This window comes from Melanerpes formicivorus, unplaced genomic scaffold (genome assembly GCF_026170545.1).
Source record: "Melanerpes formicivorus ecotype bairdi unplaced genomic scaffold, bMelFor1.0.p_v2 SCAF_8, whole genome shotgun sequence".
In the NCBI taxonomy this organism is placed as follows: Eukaryota; Metazoa; Chordata; class Aves; order Piciformes; family Picidae; genus Melanerpes; species Melanerpes formicivorus.
Window position 1 is genome coordinate 16,515,949 of NW_027142360.1, and position 24,817 is coordinate 16,540,765.

At 41.9% G+C, this 24,817-nt stretch overlaps 1 protein-coding gene across 1 annotated transcript in view; it reads right to left on the bottom strand.

Moving 5' to 3' along the window:
• Positions 1–13,046: 13,046 nt before the first annotated feature.
• NUAK1 (NUAK family kinase 1) overlaps positions 13,047–24,817 on the bottom strand; it is a 49,321-nt gene continuing 37,550 nt past the window's right edge. Inside the window, exons 5-7 of the mRNA XM_068142302.1 lie at positions 18,851–18,970; positions 18,430–18,562; positions 13,047–17,394 (exon numbers count right to left, since the gene is read on the bottom strand). Coding sequence (XP_067998403.1) covers positions 16,241–17,394; positions 18,430–18,562; positions 18,851–18,970 — 1,407 coding nt within the window. The 3' untranslated portion in view covers positions 13,047–16,240. The remainder of the gene's footprint in view (positions 17,395–18,429; positions 18,563–18,850; positions 18,971–24,817) is intronic.

Sequence of the window (24,817 nt, forward strand, 5' to 3'; positions counted from 1 at the left end):
CACAGGTTTTCCTGCTCTTTTTGTCAGGGACACCATTTTTTAAAAGTACTATTCTTTTAGCCTCAGACTTACAGTAAGTCTGTTGCTCAGAGGAAGCCTGCAAAGAAAGTCTGGCTTCCTTTGATGCATTCCTAAGTGTCTTGGTGAGAGGAATCATTCTGGTGTGTGAATCAGCTCCGCTTCCTCTGCTTGTCATAAAAACAGCACAACCTTGTATTTCTGATATATGCCACGCCACATGAGATGTGGTTGATCTGCTGCTGCTGCTGCTACTGCTCCACAGAGATCTATTTCATAATGTGTGCAGTAACCAGATTAAAATCAGTGCTGGAGGTTGTTGTGAATATTAAGCATTAAATAAACTCCAACATTGTACTGTAATTCCTCATGAATGATTAGATCATCCTGCTGGGAGTGCTACCATTATACATAAGGCAAATGTCACTGGGTGCCTCATAAATTTAGCATACAAGTACTAAACATATTAGGTCTGATTCACTGCTGCCTAGCTTCAGTTTATCCTAGTACGAGGCAGAGGAGTTACAGCAGCATAAATGTGCAGTGAAACACTGTTTGCCTTCTCATTTTAAAGGATCAGCTGTTTCCACTGACTTTCATAAGATCGATACTAAGTAGATTCACAGTTGCTCTACTCCAACTGTGTTGTTAGTTGTGGTAGATCATACAGGAGAACCAGCCCTAGGAAAAAAATATAGGCTGGTATTTCTGGCATAGAAATTGCACTCCCTAGGAGTGAAGATAGGTCTAGACTGCAAAAATAAGAGTAATATGCTCTGGAGCTGAGTTGACAAAAGTGAATTAGCTGATTTAGGTTAAAAAAGTCACAGATGCAAGGAAGGCACTGGCTTTTGACACAGAATAGCTGCTCACATGCAAGTCTGCCACAAAGCTTGTGTTCAACAGGAGCTACACACATGATCCAAAAGTCAGATTGTTTCCTATTCCTTGGCACTCCAACCAGACCACTCCTGTCACCCACACTGAATCTTTTGTGGGGGGAAGGGAAGGTCAGCATGAAACCATTTTGATGTGTTTCACAGCTCCAGTTCCAAATACAGTCACTTTCCCGTGATGTCTCAGATTTCCCATTAAAATAATAATTTCTCTCTTTTCATGCAATTTTTAATGTAAATTCAGTCATTTCCCTCCCTCAAAAAGAGTTTCCCTTCACCTTCTGCTTACCAGAGTGGAAATGAATGTCTCCTGCCTCAAAAGCATTGCTATAAAACCTTTAAAATCATATCCTATATGTGACAGTACTGATAACTAGAGAAGAATGGAGCCACTGAAGCTCCCTGGTCCCTGACTTTCTCACTGAAGGATTACTGTCTGCAATCCCCCTCAGTGCATGTTGTCCAAGGTATTGTTAATGAGGTGTTGACTAATTCCCTCGGGAAACTTTTCTGCAGTCTGACAGGTCTCATTGTTAGCATTCTACCCAGACTAAATTTTGCTTTACCAGACTTTGTCTCAAACTATTTCCCTCTTTCCTTGGTGTATTTTGCATCTTTCAAATATTTGTAGGCAGTTATCATATCCCCTTTTGAGCTGTCCGTCAGCCAAGTTAAACATAATTAGCTTTTTTAATCTTCCTCCATAAATCCAGCTTGCTTTCTCGCAATGCAGTCCCCTTCTCCTACTTACGTGTCTGTTTGGTATGATGAAGCTACATATTTTGTGGTTGTTTTTCACACGCCATCACTGATACCAGTAGGAAGAGGCCCTGGAAAATCAGACAGTAGATCAGGGATGGTTTCTATTCTAGGTTGTGGGGTTTTTTTCTCTCTTTTTGTAATACACACTTGGCTTCACTGTCAAATAATTTAGGGCTTCTATTCATAATTTATATCAATTAGCATTTACATAAATCCAAACCCTCTGCAGTGTTTTTTAAAGCTAATTGATGCGAGAGATTCATTAGGCATTTTGTGCGGATTTTATGAGTGGGCTGTACAACAGTAGAATACTGCTGGAAGATTAACTTACCTGTCAGGAAAACTTGCTGACTGAGGGTGAAAAATTATTTAGTTTAAAAAAATAATAAAATTAATCCTAAAATATTATTCAGGGTCTGGCTGGTTGGTTGGTTTGGGAGCTTTTTGTTTGGGTTTCGTCGTTGTTGTTGTTGTGGTTTGGGTTATTTGGTTGGTTGGTTGGGGTTTTGTTGGTTTTGGTTGGTTGGTTTTTTTTGGTCTGGCATGAGTGAAGCAAGCACTGCAATACTCCAGCCCTCAAACATGGGCTACAGGATGCCAAAATTCCATTTTTCAGATCTATGTACAAGAGAGGGAATCTTTGCCCAGCACGTGCCTCCCTCAGAAGCATATGGAAACTTAACCAAAGAAAAGTTTACACACTTATTGATTCTGAACACAGGCAATAGCTATTTACTCATTCAGTCATTATTTACTGTATAGGCAGATCTCTGGGGAGAAAGGAGCAGAAGGTCACGTGCACACAATGGACATGCATTGAGTATTCATGTTCTCCTACCATTTTAAAATTTCTTCTCAAGATCAAAAGACTTCAGGGACTTACTGCTTTCCATTCCAGACATGTTCCAGAGGGACGCTAGAGAAATGCTACAGAAATTGGTTATATGGAGATTTTAAAGATGAACTGCCTTTAGGACTTGGGCTACTCATTTCTCAAGACAACTCTGAAAATCCTGGTTTCATATATTAGCAATAAATGACTGGAACCATTTCCTAAGGAATGCAATTGGTTCTTCATCCACTGAAATGCTTGGACCAAGGTTGGCTATTTTCTAAATTATAAGGTGTAATTTGAACAGGTTCAAGTCATGTCTGGCAAATCTCTAGAACCCCTGTTTAGCAAAAGGGGCAGGTCAGAAGCTAATTCTATTTTTGCCTTTAAGCATATACTAGCAGCTCCTTCCTTCATTGTACGTGTATGAGTTCGTTGATTTTCACTTTGTCTCCCTCAAATACCGTAGCTATGACAAAACGTGTAGAGGAATCTGACTAGGCAAAGTGCCTTCAGGAAACACAGCAAATGAAGCAGGAAAATCCCCGCTGCAAGAAAATCCCCTGAAGCAGAGGCAGAAGCATGCTCAAGTATAGGCTTCCTTCAATATTAATATCCTTCCTGAGGGCTCAAGTCTTTGTTCTTCAGGTCTCTTATTTACAAGTTCCCAAGTCCCCTCTAAATACAGCTGCAGAATGAGTGATCAGTGTGGCTTCTTGAGGTTTCTGAAGTTTTGGAATTTAAGCAAAATGCTTTAATTACAATTTGAAGATTTGAAGGAAAGTTGTGGGGAGGGAAGTCTCATTTTTTCCAGTGGCTTATATCATTTTCACAACTTTTCCTACAAGAAAGTGCCTGTACCCCAAATCACTTAGAGTCATGCTATGAAGGTCTCCAGTTTCTTTCATTCAGTTCACAAGGAATAAAAGTGTGGAAACGTTGAAAGATCCAAGTCCAAGGAAATGAAAATTAAAAGAGAGAGAGCTGCTTTTGTTATTAAAATAACTCAAAATGTCCTGAACAGCAGATTTCACTCACTGACAGAAGCAAAATCGGAGTTTATTTTAATCTCTTTTCCTGATGAAGGTACTTCTGCAAGATCTCCCCAGTGCCACTCCCCATAGTCATCATGAAAGTAGAACAAAAGCCTGAATGCCAACATGAGACCTCTGGCATGAGTAATCATGACATCAGTCAGAGCTGTGCTCAGCTAAGGACTGTGGTACAAATGTGCATAAAAATTGCATAGCTGTGTACATGTTGCTGTATCCTCATAAGGAGTTCACAATCTGCAATATGTTCCACAGAGACAGCAATCAGCAAAAAACATGGAAGGGTGCACAGAAGATACAATCTACAGCTTGGAAAAAATGGAGGCAAAAACCATGGTCCTGGCATGCTGGGCCTCCATTAGCAATTCTTAACAGTGTGCCAAGCTCCAAGGAGAAAAAAAAATAGCAATAAAAACAATGGTAGAAATATCAGGAGATCCTGAAAGTCATTCAGATCAACGCGTGTGTGGAGCAAAGGATATTCATCAGGGACAACACAGAAGGGATCTAGGAGGTTTCTGGGGTTTAATGGCATTTTTGGAGCAAGAAGGTCTGGGCTTGTGCTGATGGCTGCTGCTGACACGTCTGGTGTGTGCCTGTGCTAGGTCATGCTATGTGGTTCATGGGGTGACAAGGAAAGTCAGGACGGAAACAGCTGAGGGGAGACGCCCTGCAATATCCATTTGCTTTGAGCTCTGGCTTTGCCTCTTTTCTTCAAAGGCTGTTTCCTTTACTTTGGCAAGTATAAAGAAATCCAGCAAGTTAAAGGCTGGATTTATTATTTTTGTTATATTTTAAAAGGAGTTTAAACCATAACCTAAGGAGATTACCTATGCTGTTTGGAAAAGAAAAATCTGCATATAAACCCAGTCATTTTAGACGTAGGTGAGGATGGCCTGTCCACTACAGCAGGGAATACATATAGAATACATATATAGAATAAACCAGGTTGGAAGAGACCTTCAAGATCATCGCGTCCAACTCATCAACCAATCCAACCCACCTAAACAACTAAACCATGGCACCAAGCACCCCATCAAGTCTCCTCCTGAAAACCTCCAATGATGGCAACTCCACCACCTCCCCAGGCAGCCCATTCCAATGGGCAATCACTCTCTCTGTATAGAACTTCTTCCTAACATCCAACCTAAACCTCCCCTGGTGCAGCCTGAGACTGTGTCCTCTTGTTCTGGTACTGGCTGCCTGGGAGAAGAGACCAACCTCTGCCTGTTTACAACCCCCCTTCAGGCAGTTGTAGAGAGTAATAAGGTCACCCCTGAGTCTCCTCCAGGAAAAACATAAATGTTTTAGGGGCTACAAGACTGAAAAATCACAGGGACCTTGGATGTACTGAAACAACCTCCTCAGCTTTTCTTTTTATCACTATGTTAGCGTGTCCAGAGAAGGGCAACAAAGCTGGTGAGAGGCCTTGAGCACAAGCCCTGTAAGGAGAGGCTGAGGGAGCTGGGATTGTTTAGCCTGGAGAAGAGGAGGCTCAGGGGTGACCTCATTGCCCTCTACAACTACCTGAAAGGTGGTTGTAGCCAGGAAGGTGTTGGTCTCTTCTCCCAGGCAACCAGCACCAGAACTAGGGGACACAGTCTCAAGCTGCACCAGGGGAGGTTTAGACTCGAGGTGAGGAGGAAGTTCTTCACCGAGTGAGTCATTCGTCATTGGAACGGGTTGCCCAGGGAGGTGGTTGAGTCATTGTCCCTGGAGGCGTTCAAGAGGAGATTGGACGTGGCACTTCGTGCCATGGTCTAGTCATGGGGTCTGTGTTGATAGGTTGGACTTGATGATCCTCGAGGTCCTTTCCAACCTAAGTTATACTGTGATACTGCGATACTGCTGATTGAATTCCTTGTGAATTCCTAATTATATAAAAGATCAGGGCTACCATTATAATCTTGCAAAGTGTACATTCCTTATGCAATAACTCCTACAGTGATTCTGTCAGAATTAGGCACATTTTCTTCTGGGGCAAAGGCATAGGGCAGGTTTTTGTGAGTCCATCTGGAGAAAAAGGGGAAGGAAAAAATCACTGGGGGTTTTGCCAGTAACTTGAACAAGAGCAGAGCTAGGCTTGTGATGAATGTTTTTTAAAATCTCAGCTTTGATTTGTTAATGATCATTTGTATGGTGGACAACTGCAAGCCATTTATCCACAGAAATAAATACTCAAAGAGAAAACAAAACAAAACAAAACAGGTCATAGCCAGTCAAGCTGTGGCTTGCACCAAAGCTTCATATTTGCTGAAAGACAGATAGATAATATTCCTCAGATTTTTTTTTTCCTAGAAAACCACTACTGAAGACTTCTTGCCAGCCTCTTTGAGTACATGTCAAGAAGTAACACTGAAAACTGACCTTTGGGGATTTTCCTGGACAATATTTCACTGTCAGACAGAAAATCATGGTCCTGAGTCAGCAAGGAACAGGCAGGCCTACCTTGAAACATGTGAACACTATAGAAGTAATTTACTGTATAAGGTCTCATATGAGAGAGAGAGAAGGGGACAGATTTCATAAAAAGACTAAACTAAAGTAAATTCTGACAGAGTTATATACAGAACAGTTTTGCTTCAACTAATAAATTCCCTTTAAAGGGAGAATGGGGAGGGGGCTGATGCGACATCAAATATAAGCGGTGGTGGTTTGCTGGAACATGGACTTAATGTGGCTGCTGCCAACCTGGTGGTAGCCATGTTAAGGTGGAGTATGAAATTCAAGTAAAAACTCCAAATATCAATACAGAACAGATTACTGGTAGTCTTCCTATTCTAATAGCAAGTTGGACTCATAATTTCCTGAATGCTGGCAAGCACCAGCCAAAGAAGAAACCACCAGGTTGTCTGAAGCAGTCTGAAAGCCTGCATTTGCTGTTTCCTCATAGGAGTCACTCATTCTCTAAGAAGAAATCTTGCTAGGGTGTCTCGAGTGGAACACTCAGGAACCTAAAGCCACTAGACATTATATTAAAACCCTTGCCTGAACCTAGAATGAATTAGTCCAACACAAGAACAGATCTTTCTAACAAAAACTTGCCTGTTCTGCTGAAAGAAAATATCTGTAATCACTGGTAAGAAGACCACATTTGGTTATTTTTTGTAATTCTTCCCCACCCCTCGAAGCAAGCTGAAATGACCTTCCAACAATAGTTTATTTCTTCTTGGCTTAATCTGAACAAAGGCTTTCTATTCACATGCATGTGAAAGAGAGTGTGGATATTTTTGTGGTGAAAGATCAAATCTCTCTTTTGAACTTTCCAGTGGATAGGCTAATTGTAGCATCTCTGAGGCTTTCACTGTCCTTTCAGAAAGCAGCCAGCTAAATGTTTGTTTTAAGTGTTTACCAGGAGAGAGAAATATATATACCAGGGCAGAAGACTAAATTAATCTAGGGTCTGCTGATGCTTCCGACACATTTCCTACCAGTGAGGAGTCAGTCAGCGTGGCCTCTTGCTGTTTCTGGGAATTTGCCACTAGATATGCAACGTTCAATGCAGGCTGGGTGGACAAGCTGTGACTGGTCATAAATCACATAATTTTTGTTTAATTTCTTAGCCTGACATAAGCATCATTTCTGTAACTAGAGGACTTGGTTTCAGCTTTTGACCAGTGCTTCTTCAGAACAAGTGGTTTAAGAGGGGAAGACATACAAACTAAACGTGGGAATTCCTGTCTCAGCAGTACCAGCTTTGCCAAACGAAAAGTCAGATAACTTTATGGTGGAACAGGTACAGTTTTCATTAACATTCAGTGCAACTGTTGGCAAAAGTGGCTTTTCTGATGTTCAAAGCAATCAGCTTCTCTAGCAACATAAGTGTTTTTAGAAGTGGCCTCTGTGGCGAGAGTGATTCTGTGGTTGTCAGGGGGCATGCTTGTGTCAGAGGGGAAAATATGCAAACCTTCCTTTCTTTGCATGGCAGAACTTTAACAAAAGCTGTCCCTGACAGCCTCATTCAAGCATGTTATGGGCTCTGATGCCTCTCTCACACTACAGTTGTCTTTGTGCCAGGGCTCCCTGGAGGGACTCTAAGAGATCTCCCTCTGACTGTCATCAAGCAGAATCCTATCATCCATGCAATACTGCAGTTCTGCTGCAAATGCTGACAAGACACAAACTTGTAATTCCTGTGAGCAAACTTAACTGCTTGTATTGAGGGAGGCTCTGCTGCATCTGCTCTGGTTTTAGAATGGAACATTGGGAGGAAATTGATTTATTAGTTTCTCTTTGGTGCAAGAAAAGATTGTCTCTTTGCTCTTTCACCAAGATGAGAAATGTAGCCTCTACTCTGCTTCATTTTCCTTAAGAGCCAATAGTGTTGTTTCTTCCAGACTTGCCCAAATAAGACATTGTCAGGTCATGGCCTTAATTTTCAGACAATGGCATTTTGTCTCTGGTTAAAAGGAGCTATGATGGCCACCACAGTTATTTCTTCATAGATCAGGTGACTTTGTTAATGCAGTACCTATGTAGGTTATGACTTTTATATTAATGTCAAAGAAGGGCAAGTTCTGTGCCCATCCAGACACAGATTGATCTGCATGCTGTTACCACTGTCCTGATGGGACACACTGGGGAAAGACCACAGTGGAATCTTGACCAACAGCAGCACTTCACTTTCCTTAGGAAATGGCAGATTTCTTGACAAGCCTGGGGCCGTTGGAACCTTTGCAACTGTCTGGTTTGCAAGGGGCTAGGGCTCCTTGTACATTAAGCAGTACTCTGAGTCATTCAATCCCAAGCAATTAAAAGCATTTTGATTTCCTAAAAGATACCACTAACAATATATCCAGCTTCAGCTGGAAAATTGTGCAGTTTCCCCCAGATCTTGGAAGCAGGGACTTACTTGTACAGTGTTTCAGCGTACTGGTGATTTAGAAGACCCCTGCCATCTAAGGCAAGGCTAAAGATCTTAGAAATCTTCAGTGAGCCTTATCCTTGTATGCAGCAAATGACTGTGGCTGAGGATAAGGTCCTGCAGAACAGAAGGTGGGCCATTGTTTGCAAAACTTGGTACACAGCTCAACCTGGCTTCTCAGAAACACCTACTTCTAAACCAATTTTTTAAAATCTGGAATTCTCCTTCCTCTTATGGGGAAATCAAATGGTGAGCATGTGGGACCCAAAGCCATCCTCACTAAATCCAGTCAGAATTTCACAATGATACAAATTTATTTTTTTAAGGCTGAATACTTATGTGATTTGGGTCAACATCAGTTTGCACTGTCTGGGGATCTAGCACTTGACCATTACACATTGTCTCTTTCCACTCTGACACAAATTTTTCCTCAGAGCACAAGGGGATTAACTACCTTGGGGTTTCTAAGAGCCAGAGCTGACTGAACATTCCTTGTGGCACTGAGCTGTATGGGAATTCAGCAAACCTCCCTTCTCAGGCAGCAGATCTCTTGTCTCCAGAAATCTTCCAATTAAACTCTTGGACATGCAGCTAAAGAGAACAACAGAGTTTGATGGAACGTTTAAAGAAATATTTTTGATAATTCCCAGTGCAGCCAGGATGATGACACAGACTCTGGTCCTAGCAAACTTGCCTGGCAGGGAGCTAGGGCTTTAAGTGTAAATATAAACATATATTTACATATTTCCTAACATCTGGTTTGAATTTGCTTTCCCTTTGGTTCTATTTAAAGTATGTCTTGTCCTATTAGCTTTGAGGGTGAAATCTGGAAGAGTCTGTTAATAAACTCAATCACTGCAGAGCCACAAGAAGAACTCTTCCTTCCTTCCTGGCTTTTCAGTTCCTCTACAGCTGTTCCTTGCTTGTATTTCTAAGTGCAATAGTATCTCCCTAGACTATGAAAGGAGCACGGATTTCTAAGTGGATTCCTGCTGGGTAGAGTATAATCTCACCATCAGCTTCCAGGGGTTTATATTTGGTTGGTCTAACCCATTTGTCCTGGCAGTCCAACTCTTTAATTGTTCCTCAGCACGGTATCTCTTTCAGAGAATGCCCTGCTATTAGCTCAAGGTCCCGTCTAGTTTCTGCATTCAGGAAGAAAAGTAACTGGCTGCAAGGCACAGGAGCTGGAGTCACTGCTGCAGAACAAGACTATGCTTTTAGCTGGCAACCCAAATAGCCTCCAAAGCAGAAGGGATGCCATGGCCAGGGTTAGTGCTGCAAAAGCACCTCACAAGCAAAGCTCAACCCAGTGTCCGGACAAGGTATTGTGCAGTCTCTGGAGCAAAACTAAACAGGACAGTGAAAAAAATTTAGACCACTAGAGTAAGGGACATTATTTTTGTTAAATAAATGGGATAAAGTAAAAGGAGGAAGGGCAAACAGAGAATGTCAAGGTGGGTTGGCGCCAACATTTCCACATGGTCTCCAACAGCAGTGGCTTCAGCTCTGGATGTGCATTGTGAAAAAGATCTAGACTGAATTTTCGGAAGTGCTCATCATCAAAAACCCCTGAGTTCACAGCAGCAGTAGAGCTACTTTGCTGAGTGAAAAAACAGGGTGATGTCCTGACCTGCAAGTGTACCTGTGGCCAACATCCACAGCTGACTCTGATGGCTATCTAATCCCTTCATGGTCCTGGGTACGATGAGCTGCTTCTCACTGTGAACTCTAAGCCCATCCTATGAGTTGGGACAAGGAGCCTTCTGGTGATGCATGAAATTGTCTTGTAAAATGTATTTCCAAAGAACAGTTAAGCATCTGTGCAAATACAGATAATATCCTTAAAAGTGCAGGGTTCTGTATGGTCAGAGGATACACAAATCAAAGGGTTTTCTGCACTGATGAAATTCCAGGAAATATGGGGCAGGGGGTAAGGGCTAGAAAGAGATAGCCAGAAACAAAATGCTCAGATCATCTATCCAAAAAAAAGTTGCTTCTCTAGCCAAATTACTCAGCCTTTTATGAGAAAGATGTCTTGGTTTGGCAGGGAGGAAAAGGCAGCTCCACCAGACAATAATAATAAAAAGAAGCCCTAGCTGAACACTAAATACCACTAATCCAGGGGAAACACAACTTGTTCTCCTCTGTGGTAAAACTTTCAGTTGAAACCCTGAAACCAGTAACTCTGGGACAGGTATTGAAAAGCCTGGGCTGATGTTAGCAAACATTGGAGTTTCTATTGGCTCAGCAAAAGCATTCCTGCAGCTTTGTCTCTAGAAGCATCTCATTAAAATGAGATGTGAATCACTGAGATAAATGCTTAACTAAACTATAAGCATCTCATATACATCAAATTTACATGAGTACTGGGCTTCTTCCTTCATTGGACTGGTTATGACTTACCCTGTAGCTGTAAGTGAGCCTCTGATGTTGCAAAGTTTATTACATGTGCTTATGGAACCATTAGTAAATTAATCTGTAAACACATTTGTCTGCAACAATGAAAAATGCCACCTCTTCACCTCAATTTAGCTCCTTTCCAGTCCTTGAAGTCTCTAAAAGGAGATCAGTCTCTTCTGTAAAAAGAGACATAAGTACAAATCAGGTGCAAAGTTCTATGGCTGGAATTGGTCCTGTATCACTGTGCTCTGAATTTTGATTCTCTTGCCAGCACTACAGAGTGGCTGCAGGGACCACCTCCAAGGCTGGCAAGCACTGGAAGAGAGCTGACATCCACTGTGTCAGCACAAGTCCTCTCCCTTTGCACCGGTGACTTAGGCCTAGTGAGCTTTGAGGAGCAGTGACAGGTTCTTCCATAAGTTTTTGTGCTGGCTTCCAGGTCTCCACCAACACATGGAAGTGCTGCTCAATATCAAGCAATGCTTCTTGCATGAGCTGGCCCCTGGACTTCAACAAGCCTACCACAGGAGAGAGATCCTGACATTACCATGTTAGGCACGTGCACAGGCTTCCCAGCATTAGAAACTGAGATTGCTGACTTTTAAAGAAGGGGTTGTAATGGACAAGATTATTTGTGGCTGTATTTTTAAAAGCTACTATTGCTTTTGTCACTTGACAGTATAGCTCCTGGGGCTGCTGTCTTGTCCGGTTCACAAAACTCCAACAGTCCCTGAGAAACACTGGAATCTCCATGGAGCAAGGATGAAAGAAGACAAAGTCTGACTACAGACTTACTATGCAGCTTCAGCTAAGGCTATCACTGTGCACTTATCTTCTTTCATAAATAGGAAAATTAGACACCCACCTCCCCATCCCACCCCAGGCGTGTGCACTCTCAGAGCTGTTCAAATATGTTTGAAATTACAGCTCAGTGCTTGCCCCATATGTGCACCATACCCAGCCATCCAGAACTTTGTTTCTAAAAGTTGTTATTTTCAAAGCAAAACAAATTGTTTGCCTTCAGCTTCACTTTTCCCCACAGTGTGTTAAAACAAATAAAAACCATCATAATTGCTATTACAGAAGAGACTTGCATTATGTTTTTCAAACCCAACAGCAACACAGTTAGATCTGAGATACCTCAGGTACAAGAATACACGTGCTGACTTTGAATACATACCTTACAATTTCTGACTCAGCATACAGCAGCTAATCATTCCCTTTCTAATGGCTGCTTGCCTTTCTGCATTGTTGGCTTTCTCTTACTTACTTACTTATGACCACTTACTTTTAAGTGGTCATAATGAATATACCTTGCACCTACAGCTATGGTTTCTTGCTTTAAAAAGCTCGAGAGAGAAAAAATTCATTTGAAAAATGAAAGCCTTTTTTGCATGATATCCAAACCTTGGATCCTAATCCAAACCACCTGTAATTTAAAAAGCAGAATATACACCACAGGTATCTTGGCTGGCTGCATCAAGAGCAGAGTTTAATGGTGTCTTGTTCAGAGCCAACATTTGGGCATTGCCAACCATTTCCTTTCACAAGTCCCCAGCACACACACAGCATAACTAGCACCCAGTTTCCCTTATGACGCCCACCTGTTTTCCAAGAAAAACAATCTAAAGCCTTCTTGTTATCAAGGAGACTCCACAAAAATGAAAATCACCTCCCTTTTTCTCTCTCACCAGCCAATTACACTGGCTGCTTATCTCACTGAAATCATCCAGCACTTGACAGCAGTGGATGGCCATCAGTCTTTTTGTTCCCAAACAACTCCTAAATTATATCGACAGGAACATTAACATTGTCAACAAGGTGTCCATTTCTCTGACAGGGAGTGGAAAGGACTGTGATCTTCTGTCTCTGGTCTACAAAGGTGTTGTGGTCATTAAGCCTGCTCTGTCTCACCTGCAGCACACCTGGCCAACAAACTTCATTGCTCTCCAGCCATGAAACCCCAGTTAACCATTCTTCTCTACCAAACGTTTCTATAGCTGAAAGCTTTGGCTGTGTTGCAGTGCCAAACACTCCATAGCACGGGAGTGTGTGTGGCCACCCACATATTCAAATGCACAAACAAGCCAAGAAGTTTTGCATACACAACTTGGCACAACGTGCCAAGATGCTGCTGTATTTCTGCATGACAAGTTCATTACCGTTTGGCCTCAGCTTATGCTGATGTACAGTGAAGAAGAAAAGGGGGAGAGAGACTCTTCACAGTTATGATAATCTCATTTTATTTAATAAAAAACAGTATCAGATTAAAAATACAAACACTTTGGGTGATTATCCAGCGTTTTCCCTTGTGTGCCTCGTAGAATTCAAACCAACCAAGGACTTGGAGAATAAAAATAGAAAACACCACCAAACGATTTCGGCCGCAGCTGTAAAATAATGTTGCACCAATTAAATTACACCAAATATATTATTATACCTTTGAAATGGCTTTCAGACCAATAAATAAACAAAACAAAACAAAACAAAACAAAAAAAGAGAGACAAATTCAAATAAAAAAGTCAACTTTGTATTACAAAAAAAAAAATTAAATAAAAATCACAACACTAATAGTAACAATGTGCAGTCAAGTTTGTTGGGTTTTTTTTCTTCTCTTCTAGGAATGATAACATGCCAGTAAACATGTAACATGCCAGTAACATGCCAGTAAATCCCTACATAACATTTCCAGTTTGGCAGCAAGCAGTCAGTCACCCATTCACATTTGTACACAAGGAAGCAGGCCTGGGCAAAAGCCTCGGAAGATACGAGCCTTCGAGGTGCTCCTCATTTCCCTACCACAGCTATCTGAGATCCCTCCCTTTCATCCTGAAACTTCTATAAATCCTTTCAAGGTTCAGTGCCAGGTCTGCAGGGTCAATCAGCATAACCTCGCCAAAGTGATGCTCCATCATGTCAACAGCACAGTGTTGACTGTCACCAGCTGAGGATCTGGCTCTTATGCTCCAGGGCACAAGTTAAAAGCCATGGCTGCAAAGCACATCCTTGTATCAGAAAGGCCATGGAGAGTGTGTTGAGTGGTTTTAAAATGTACCACAGCAAACTTACTCACTCAATACGCTGCAAAATGAGATGTTGATTTCAGATGGGCTAAAAGAGCACATGCAGGGCCTGTAAGAAGGTGAGACATCTGAATATCATGCAGAGAAGTACACATCTGTAGAGAAATGACCTGCAGTTGCCCTTCCTGAGCTAACATCTAAACTGAAAGAGGGTAGATTCAGATTAGATATTAGGAAGAAATTCTTTATTGTGACAGTGGTGAAGTACTGGAACAGGGTGCCCAGAGAGGCTGTGGATGCCCCCTCCCTGGAAGAATTCAAGGCCAGGTTGGATGGTTTTGGGCAACCTGATCTAGCGGAAGGTGTCCCTGCCCATGACAGGCAGGTTGGAACTAGATGATCTTGAAGGTCTCTTCCAACCCAAACCACTCTCTGATTCTTTGAAACAGAACGGTGATCCAGACTTCTCTTGACCACCTGACAGCACACATCTTTCACAGACTTCATGATATTGATGCCATTTACTCCAGGGCCAAATTTGGTCCAGTGCTTCACAATAAGGTCCTTAATAGAGACAAATCAACTGATTCAGGACATTGAAGCTCATTCACCTTTATGCTAGGCAGCCCATTTGGAAGAACCAGCAGACTTGAGTACCATGACACACTGAATAAGGAACCTGCAAGTGAAATAGCTCCTTGTCCCAGACAGCAATGATTTATGGGGTTATCCCAGATGCCCAGAGAATTCCCAGAGCAACTCTATTGTGTTTCCACACATTCTCCAGGATTTTGGATGCAATGGGACAAATTCTCCTTTCAGTTTCAGTTAGAGGGTAGGACTGAGAACAGAATTTGCCCTATGCTTCTGCTCTGGGTATGCATATAGATATAAGTTTTGCAGCTGTGGATCATTTGACATCACAGGCTGAAACCTGCCACTTATTTGCACCAGTGCACCTCCAAGAAATCTCCAAGAAAGCCAAGGGCTATGTGCTCACAGAAATGAGACTGAAATGGGCCTTAAGATTCCAGTTTGCCCAGGCCTGTCAAACACACAGTGCCTTTCTGACATAGGCTTACATTCAGGTAATCCAGTAGACCCATGTGGTACCTTTATGGGAGTTGAAGCCTTCAGTCTGGATAGTCAGATATGTCTGAGAAGAAAAACACATCCTTCTTGCTTGTTTTTTTCTAAGTGGTATCATTGCACACGCAGTACCAGCTACACTACAGAGAGAGAGGCCTGCAATTTCATGTCAGCTCTGTTATCAAATCCACCATCATCATTTCATTGCTCAAGTCTTTCTGCTCCTTTACTACCTACCTAGACACATTTTCACCTGGAGAAAGGCACCTTCCCACTAACTTTCTGACCTCTATCCATTTCCTACTTGCTACAACCTTTTTTTTTTTTAACCTAACATTCTGGTTGCAAACTACCTATCACTCTCAAATATTACAAGCTAACAGCAAGGTTGCATCATTTGCTGACAGCATCTGAACTCTAGATTGGAGGGTCAGTTAACCCTTGAGATCTTTAGTTACATCCATCTGTGTCTGGGCATTCATCTGGCTGGCCATTTTGAAGGAGTCATACATTGAACACAGGCTGAAATACCTTAAAAAGTGATTTAGGTGCTGCTAACATCCATTCCTTCCACTTCCCATTATAGATTCTGTGACTTTGTTTTTGTGGTAGTAGCGGTAGCTAGAAACAATTTTAGGGCTTCCTGCTCACTGAAGAGCACGGCTGTGGGAGGGGCCAGATCTGAATGGCCACCACTTGCCCACATACACCTGTTCTGAAGTGAGTCTCACACATTAGCTGTCCCAGAACGAAATCAGAACCTCTCAGGTCACCCTGGTTGAAGGCACCATGGTGACCACCCAACCTGGCCTCCTGCATAAAGCAAGCCAAAGAGTCCCAATGTGCAATGCCTGTATCCTGATGAATAACTTCAGGGGAAAAATAGAGATTCTCTTTCTAAAAGACATCCCAGTTTGACTTGAAGTATTCAGATCACCTCTTGATAAAGCTAATCTAACACTAACTATAAACCTCTCAAAATCTGTGTCCCTCACTTCCAGTTTTAATTCTGTCTAGCTTTGACTTCAAGACATCAAATCTTGATGCTTTTGTCTGCTAGATTCTGATGTGCTTTCACCATATGTACAAAGACCAAAGGTTTTTCTCTGGCCAGGTAGGTAATATTTTGACAGCAAGAGGTTACAGAAATGTGAGATAGCTTTGGGGTTACTTCACTAGGAGTTCAGCTAAGTAGGTGCCGTCAGCAAAACCCACCATTGCCAGCAAATCAGTGACCTGGCTTACTCCATCATAAAGGTACACAGAAAAACTCCACTCCCTCCCTTTTCATTTCCCTCTGCTAGTTGAGCTTGTTGCAGATCTCTAGGGCTTTCTTGTAGACCTGAGTCACATCATCCATATCTGTGAGAAGGGAAAAACTGCTGTCCCCGAGACGGTTGCGATAACGTTTTAGATACTGCGGCCGTGGGCGGTTCTGAAGCCCTTCAAAGTCTTGGATCTGGAGGAAATTTTCAGCAGAGACACAGCTCCGTATCCTCTGTCTGTTTGGCCTGTTCTCTTGCAAATCCAGCAAATCAAAGGAGTCACTGGACAAAATACTGTCATCACTAATCACGCTGGAAGGGCGACTGTAACTTCGAGGTAATGCATCCCCAGGCAGGACCACTTCTTCCATAGCCTCCAGTGTTGGTGTGTCAGGGCTAATCAAAGTAGACTCAGTGCTGCTCGTAGAATACTTGCTATTATGTTTCAAGATGCCCTTACGCCTGCAGGAATGGCTGTAAAACCCATTTCTGGATGGCTCAGTGACTCCAGGAGAAGTGTCACTGTTTACTGTCTCATCATTATTGTCCAAGAGTTCAGAAGATTCACTTCTTTCTGGAGAGGAGTAATAGCCAGACTCCCTCTGCTGAGTCTTCTTTAAGATTCCTTTCTTTGGCATTAGTGAAGACTGCTTAGTGCCGTATTTGCCTGCTACTTCTCCCTCTACAACACTTTTAATGGCTACGCCAGTCCTACACAACTCTTGCTCCAGCTTAAAGGCAGAGGGTAATACTGGGCTGACCACTCCTTCAATGAAACCTGCACTGTGAGATCGATGTTCACTGTTACTCCTTTTCTTCAAGATGCCTTTCGGTCTCTTGGAGGTGGGTTTGGATGCACCTTCAGCTCCTCCTTCCTGTACAGACTGTGCAATGTCATTTTCCTTTTTTGACTTTTTCAGTGACCTTTGTCTCTCTAGTGTAACTTCAGGACCTTTGGGCTTAGAAAGGCACTTCATTTTGGTATCAGTCTCTGGTTGGAGGCCAGTAGAACGGTGATGCCAATCAATGAACCTCGCCAGCAATGGGGACTCTGAGTCCTTCATGGCATCACAGTCACAAACACTACTCTTGTAGCCCCAGTTAACCCACCAGTGATTGGCAATGTCTTCAATGGTTGCTCGGCGTTCAGGGTTCACCATCAGCATCCATCTGATAAGACCACGAGCATCTATGGACAAAGAATGGAATATGAAATATTTAGAATATGAGCATTCTTAGTTTTGTCATTTTTAAATGGAAATCAAATGAGCAAAAATAATTCAGAGTGAGAGGGACCAAGGCTTTGGCCATCATCCAATGTTGGAAAATGCACTTGAATATTACTTCTTATCAGAAGAGTATGTTTCACTTTGGGAAAGAAACGCCAGGTTATCAAAGAAATTAATATTTATACTGTATTAGTGATGGAATAGTTCCATATTACTGAAAGAAGTCACCAAACTACCAGCTCTAGTTATTACAAAACTTAGAGGAAAACAAAGGAGAACTGGATATTGTAGATGATCTACATGTTACTGCTTTTGTATTTACCTTCCCCTACACAGTAACCTTCTCTATGTTTTAACAGTGCATTTTTCTAAAGAGATCAAGAAGAAAGAAACTTGAAAGGGATGGAGAACAAATGATGCAAGAAAAATGTTGAGTCAAATATAACATATACATAGGTGTTTAAGGCTAGAAGAAATCATTACAATCAATGACCTAGACTTAGATGATGCTTTTCTGTCAAGTGACTGCTTGGAATTATTCTCGGAGTAGAAGTGGCATTACTTCAGATTTTGGCTTGCATTTTCGGGTAAGAGGCTGCACCACTGACCGTTTGTCTTCTCTCTGCTTGTGATGCACCACAGCATAGGTAGCGGACCAATCTGTACCAGTATGCTGTATCGGTTTACAACTTGTCTGAACAATTCCATTTGCAATAGCTAACAGACCTTCCGCTGTCATAGATCTAGTTAAAAGAGCTGGTTATGAGTTCCCCAAGGCAATAAAATCTGCTACAAAACTTTAATTTCACAAAGGCTTTTGGTAAATGCTGTGCCCAGATGGGAATTCACAGCAGATGAAGTCAGTGGGGGAATGAGAGATTCTTTTTCTTCGTCATTCTAAAACGACACCAAAACATGTTGGAAGGGGCCAGGCAAACCCTCCATTTTGAATTCCTGTCAGCTCAATATACATTGCCCTCACTCCTTTTTTATACCTGAGGTCTGTGTTGGCTCACGATACTCTCCGCTGCTGATCTGCCTGATGAGATTTTTGTGATCGAAGCCATCAAAGGGCATTGTTCCATAAACCAGAGTGTAAAGCAATACACCAAGGGCCCAGCTGTCAACCTGAAATACAGACAATGTATGTGAAGCTCAGGAAAGCTGATCCTCACTCTTCTCCCTGCCATTAGCATCACAACAGCAGCATCACACCCAGCTGTGCCTACTGATGGGCAAACTGGTATCTAACATTTGATTAACCACAGGCAAAGCAAAAGAAAGCAAAGGATGGCAGCTTAAGAGCTCTCAATAGAGGAGAGACTCGAGCAAACCCACATGCACAATAACACTAGAATTAACCCTCAGGAATGACACCATCAAAAACACCCCCATGGAAAAGTTGACCCTTCTTACCTCTGGGCCTCTGTAAGGTCGTCCATTAACTATTTCAGGGGAAGCATACAGTGGGCTTCCACAAAAGGTCTGTAGAAATTTGTCTTTGTGATACAGGTTGGAGAGTCCAAAATCAGCAATCTGCAAACAGAATTGCAGTGTCTTAATGAAACATAAAATCCTTTATCAGGAAAGTCTTAGATATGTTTTACCCTGCAGCAGGGCAAGGATCTCAACACAGATAATATCTCAAGTTCTCCAGCTAACTCAATGTTCCATATTTTGACTTTTCTCTCCAAAGATCTTTGAAGAAAGAGAAGGGTCTCCAGGTTAAATCCTCCAGATTACGAACAAGGATGCTTTGGTTCCATTCACAGACAGATCACTGACTGACTCCACAACCATCAGTCAGTAATTTAATCCCAGATGAATTGCATGTGCTTACAAAAACAGTCTCATACTGAGAAGCACTGGGCCTGCTGTCTGCTGATTGCTCTTCATCTTGTAAAATCATTAATACCAAAGGAAAGCAATCAGAAAGTACTGATGTTCTTACAGCACACAGGCAAGCCAAAAGCTAAGACCTCTAAATCCAACGGGAGGAGTGATGCCGGAGTGTCACAGGAAACTAAGCATTACAGAATAAAGTGATTTTTTAAATTGTCTGGAAATTAGCTACACTTGAAGGAGGGAGAAGGTAAGGCACTCGCTCACTCTTCCAGATTCAGGGACTCCAGCTGAGGAATCTGAGCTGTTAAGCACATGAGATGTCTATCACGAGATAATAAACACAAGTCTGGTTCCTAACTGGAAACAATGGGCCCAAGTCTGGCTTTCCCAACACAAACAAAAGTTCCCTTGAGACTGTTGGGAATTTTGCCCATGTAGGAATTGCAGGACCAGGTCCAAGCATTTTGTTTACTTCAGTTCTCTGTTCTTGTTCTTACAAAACAAAGGCTGAGGATAGCAACACCAAATACTGCCACAACCTTTGCATTTCCTTTGTTTCTCTAGCACAAGGCAACACTTCTCATTTTTTTATCTTATTTAAAACCCAAACGCTTCTGTTTCCCAGAGATTTATTACTGCCCACTACTGACATAAGGCATAGATAAAACAAAAAGCACAGGCATAAAAAGGTATTATAGCTATTAGAGATAGGAGTCTTTCCTGGGTTTTCTTCACCTTATTTGGGTCTTTTCTACCAGAAAGAAACAAAAACCCAGGAATTTTCACAAGAGAATATTCAAGAAAACACAAAGTGAATGGAAAAAAAGAAAGATCTACCAGCAGCAGCATTCACTCCTGGCCTTCTAAAATGTATATTGTGTCATGAGTGTCTCTAATGCCTGTTTAATTGCAATGTCTAGTGAACCCCTGGGAGACATAAAGGCTTTTTATGTACTATCTAAATTCCTAAAGCTACACCTAAAAATATCACAGTTGAGACCAAAATGAACAACGTTGGTGAAGTGTGGACAGAAGTTCCCAAAATAGAAATATATACAGACACTTTAGGAATAGAGTGATAGAGATAGGCAGATCCTTTCGTGTCAGAATTAGAACAGTGGGTTTTTAATTAAAAAATACCATTTTCACAACATTTTTAAAGTCACAGAGCAAATGTAAGGCTTCACACTTCACCTTCTCCTGTTTTGGTATTCTGCTTGTGCAGGTGTTCCTCTAACAATCTGGACTCATAAGATCCTGCTCAAAGAGCAGCTGATTCCTGTTCATTAGCAGTAAGTCATCTCACCTTGTCCATTCATAGTTTGAAAACAGTCTCTCAAGCAGTGCATTATCAACCCACGGCAGAAAATTCAACCCTTAAATAAATGTGGTTTGTAAATTCTTCATTGTATGGCTGGAATGTCATTGAAAACAGCTGGTGTACAATTGCAGTCTGCAAACATATTCTCATGGCTCAGATTGCACTTAATTGCCCTAAATTCCACTTTCTTATCAAGTCACCCTGCCTGGCTTGCAGGAAGTTGGTTTTAAGCCTTATGAAGTGTGCCCTGTCAATCAGGGGAAGAATGGGATCATTTCAGTGTTAAAAATTCCTGCTGGTCATTGAGTTTTATTTTAGTTCAGGATGCAGCTAAGACAAGGACAAACACTGCACAGTGTGATTCCTTAAGAAAATACATTCCCTTAACACCATGGAATGTATAAAATGCATGTGGATGTGCATGAATATATATATATATATAGGGATACACATACCATTGTTCACACTAAGAAACTTTTAGACTCGGGCATTCATGTTTTCATTTTGACCATTCAGGAAAAGAGTATTTATGTTACAGTCCACTCCCATACTCACAGACTGATGTTTATCAGCTTTTCCCATTAAAACTGTCATGCCCCCCAAAACAAGATTAATAGAAGGCAACATTACTTCATGTTCTTGGCACTTAAATGGAACTAAGGCATCAAGTCAAAAAAACTTCCTAAATTGGGAGGAGTGGGGAAGTGGACTTTTATTCCCCTCGCTTCAGGAGGTGTATGTTTCATATTTACTGCCAGCTATGATAAACCATATGTAATTTATTGTTGTAAGTGTGGACTATTAAATTCCATGAAGTTTACACTCATGGAAATTGGCTGGTTTATCCCACCTAAGAATCTGTCTCTTTGTAGTGTATATAAAGAAATACTTAGGTCTTTTAAAGCAAATGTATCTGCAGTCAGTGAGACTTCCAGAAAGGTAAATCCCAATTACATATACTTACCCTGTACTATGAAACCCTCATGGGTTTTCAGTGGTTAGTCTGATTGGTGTCCCCTTACTACCCCAAGAGAAAGTATAGTTAGGAGGATTATGTTACTATTATACTTGCATTTTTCTCTACTTCTATCACTTTGGGGTTGGTCATACAGTTTACATCAGCCTCTGCTAAATGTCTCTTTTAGGTGCAATTGCCAGCCCAGGAGCAACCACAGCCTTGTTGTGAACAAGGAGGTCCCCTCTATCATGCCAGGCTGCATGACAGAGGTGTCTTTAAAGGCAGGTTGTGTCACAGGACAGGGACATGGAATATGGATAGGCCAGCAAGAGGCACTAATTGCCTGGCTGCTGCACTGGGCAGCAACTTCTCTCCAACCCCCTGCAGGCAGTTTTGAGGACTTTGACACTGGGGAGAACTGCTATGCTTAGGGATATACACTCCTCATCAGGCCAAACTGCAGGAACTATGGGCTAATGGAAGCAGCTACATCCTTGCCCCACAGCTATTTCTTCTAGTAAATTCATACCTATAGTGAACTAAAAACTAGCAAACTTGGTCCTTTTAAAACTAATGAAGAGAAGAAGACACCACCAGAAGGCTTTTTTGGAAGACCATCAAAGGCAGATGCCTAGAACCATCACAAATTTCCTCACTCAAAAGGCATTCTAACTCATCAATGCAGGACAGACCTTTTGCTGCTTTGAGAATGCCTTAGCCCTGCTGCCTGTCTGACTCTGCCCACCTCCTGCTGTGTTAGAATTATGAACAATGATATCTTCTTAATGGGATAAAAATGCCAGCAAGAGGCTGCTCAGCCCCTGCACGGCAGGGGTAGCAGCTGTACCCATCCCTGGGAACCTGGGGCAAACAGTGGAGACATCTCCTAGCTACCTAGAACTAGAGGGTGGAAGTCACTAAAGGTGGAAGTGCAGGCAGCTGAAAGAAGAACAGAGTATACTTTGTGAACTGTGCTGTTAGCAGCTGGCATATGAATATGAGGCAGGAGAGGCTTGCACGTTGCAGAAACCTTTATTTCATTGCCACAATCCTTCATTAAAGAACATGGCACCATGAGCAAGGTAAGAAAGCGAGTAACACTTTTTTGCCCTGGGAAGCTGCAATGTCTTGGCAAGGTTTGCTCTAGGATTGTGCTACACTACTGATCTCCACAGATCCCAGGCTAGCTCCCAGGAGAAACACTCACATTTGGGGTTTTTGCTAAATAGTGGGGTGTGTATCTGGGGAGCAAGGCAAGGCACTGTTTGACTAATTGGCAAGATGAACTTGTACCCCATAGAGATATGTTCAGTCTCACAAGTGTTTAAACTTAAGTTTTATTCTCTTCTACTTTCTGTATTTAGAGGTTTTAAGTAATGGTTTGCAGGAAATATTACCAAGTCCCTGAAAAGCATAATTATATAACACAGACCAGATCACTTTCTTCCCCTCATCACCCTTCTGGCCTGCGGACCAGTGGACGTGTATTTGTTATCAGTTTCCAGATAGCGGTGTTTCCTAGTTGCATGAGCACATGACTCTGCTTCCAGAGACTTATACTATTGTAACTCTTTAAAGGTGACTGTCTCTATGCACTGTATCATGAGCTGTATTTAATTAGCTAAATTTAATAATGGTAACATGTAAAATGGCTTGGGGTCCTTTTAGCTTGGATAATCATTTCTAATGGATTACTTGTCCTCTTTATTTCCTGTTCTAAAAAGTATTACTTAAATTGCTACCCCTGGATCTACTTTTACATTTTTCCCTCCACACTACTCTGACATGCTTTTCTGTATCATAATGTACTGATCATTGGCTTCTTCAGAAACATGTGTTTAATTGCACATTGCACCCAAGAACAAAGGGATTCCTTTCATTTTCTCTTTCCTAAAATCAAACTGCCAATTTTGTAATCCACTGAATGAAATATAAATACTGGGAAAGTACAGATAAGACGATCACTCCATTTCTACACAATGTTTTCCACTGAATAATTGAAGCCATCAGTCTGTATCAAACCCCCAAAATTGCATATTTCTTTTTTTCTGCTTGAATAAAGCATATATAAGTATTCCTGGAATGAGGACCTGATAAATTTACTCCTAATAAATAATTTACAGCTCCATATGTGTTTCCTTGCCAACGGTTTCTGTTTAGTGAAACAAAGAAAATGTGGGAAGTAAAATTCTGTGCAAGTAACACAGAAACCACAGTAACACATTCAAACCTTCAGCATTCATGGCAGTGTGCTTAACATCAAGCATTCAAAGCCGACCTTAGTCATAAGGTGTTTAAAAAAAGACAGCAAGGAGAAAAAGGAAAACAATACAAAAAGTGATTGCTTGAAGTAATCCAAATTCAAACACTAATTGATAGCAAAATGTATGAAATACCAATAGCTCCCCAATCTTGGTCTATTTTTAGCTTCATGAAGATGTGGGGACTTGCAGCCACCTATCCATGCCAAGGCAGCCTGGCCTGCTCAGGGGTGAGCCTTATATCTTGCAGAGAAGTAACTGAGGAAAGGCTCAAAATACACAAAATACCTACAAGGCAGCTTAAATACAATGCAGCTCAGGAAATTAAAGCCTTCAAGAAAAATATGTCCAGAGATGGGAAGGGATGTGGGGAGTTGCAGCTACGCAAATGTCTTCCACAGCAGCGCCACTGGGTCACCTCCACTGTCTGGACCCAAACACAAAGCTACCCTTTCCTGCACCACCTTCCCACTCTCCCTGCAGGACAATTATGCTCCCATACAGAAGACAGGGGAGGGAGTGGAACCTTCTGAGAAAGCACAGCTCCCCAGAGGTTTGGAGAAGTGATTGGTTTTGCATACGAGGACCAGTGTGGAGATGCAGGCTGCCGCAGCTAGCAAATTCCCCAAATTCCTCTTTTCTCTCAAGAATTCTCTGATTAGCTGGGAAGATAGTTTGGCGTGTAACGCGGAAAGAAAGGTCATCCTGCCTGCGGAAGCCTGTTCCGTATACAATGTCCTAGAAAGGCTACTTTTTGTTTTCAGTACTGCTGAGAACAGCTCAGGCTGCTGCAGCCAGCGTCCCTGCAGGAACAGGAGTGAGGAGGTTCTCTCTAACACTGCATGTTAACAGAAAGACGTCCAACTATTGCATTGGATAGGCCTTCTTTAAAAGACTATTTTTAGATACCACATATTTATCTGCCTTTAATCCACTGGTTGATCCAAGTTAGCTTCTGTCATCAGCATTACACAGATGGCAGCTACCATATGTTACTT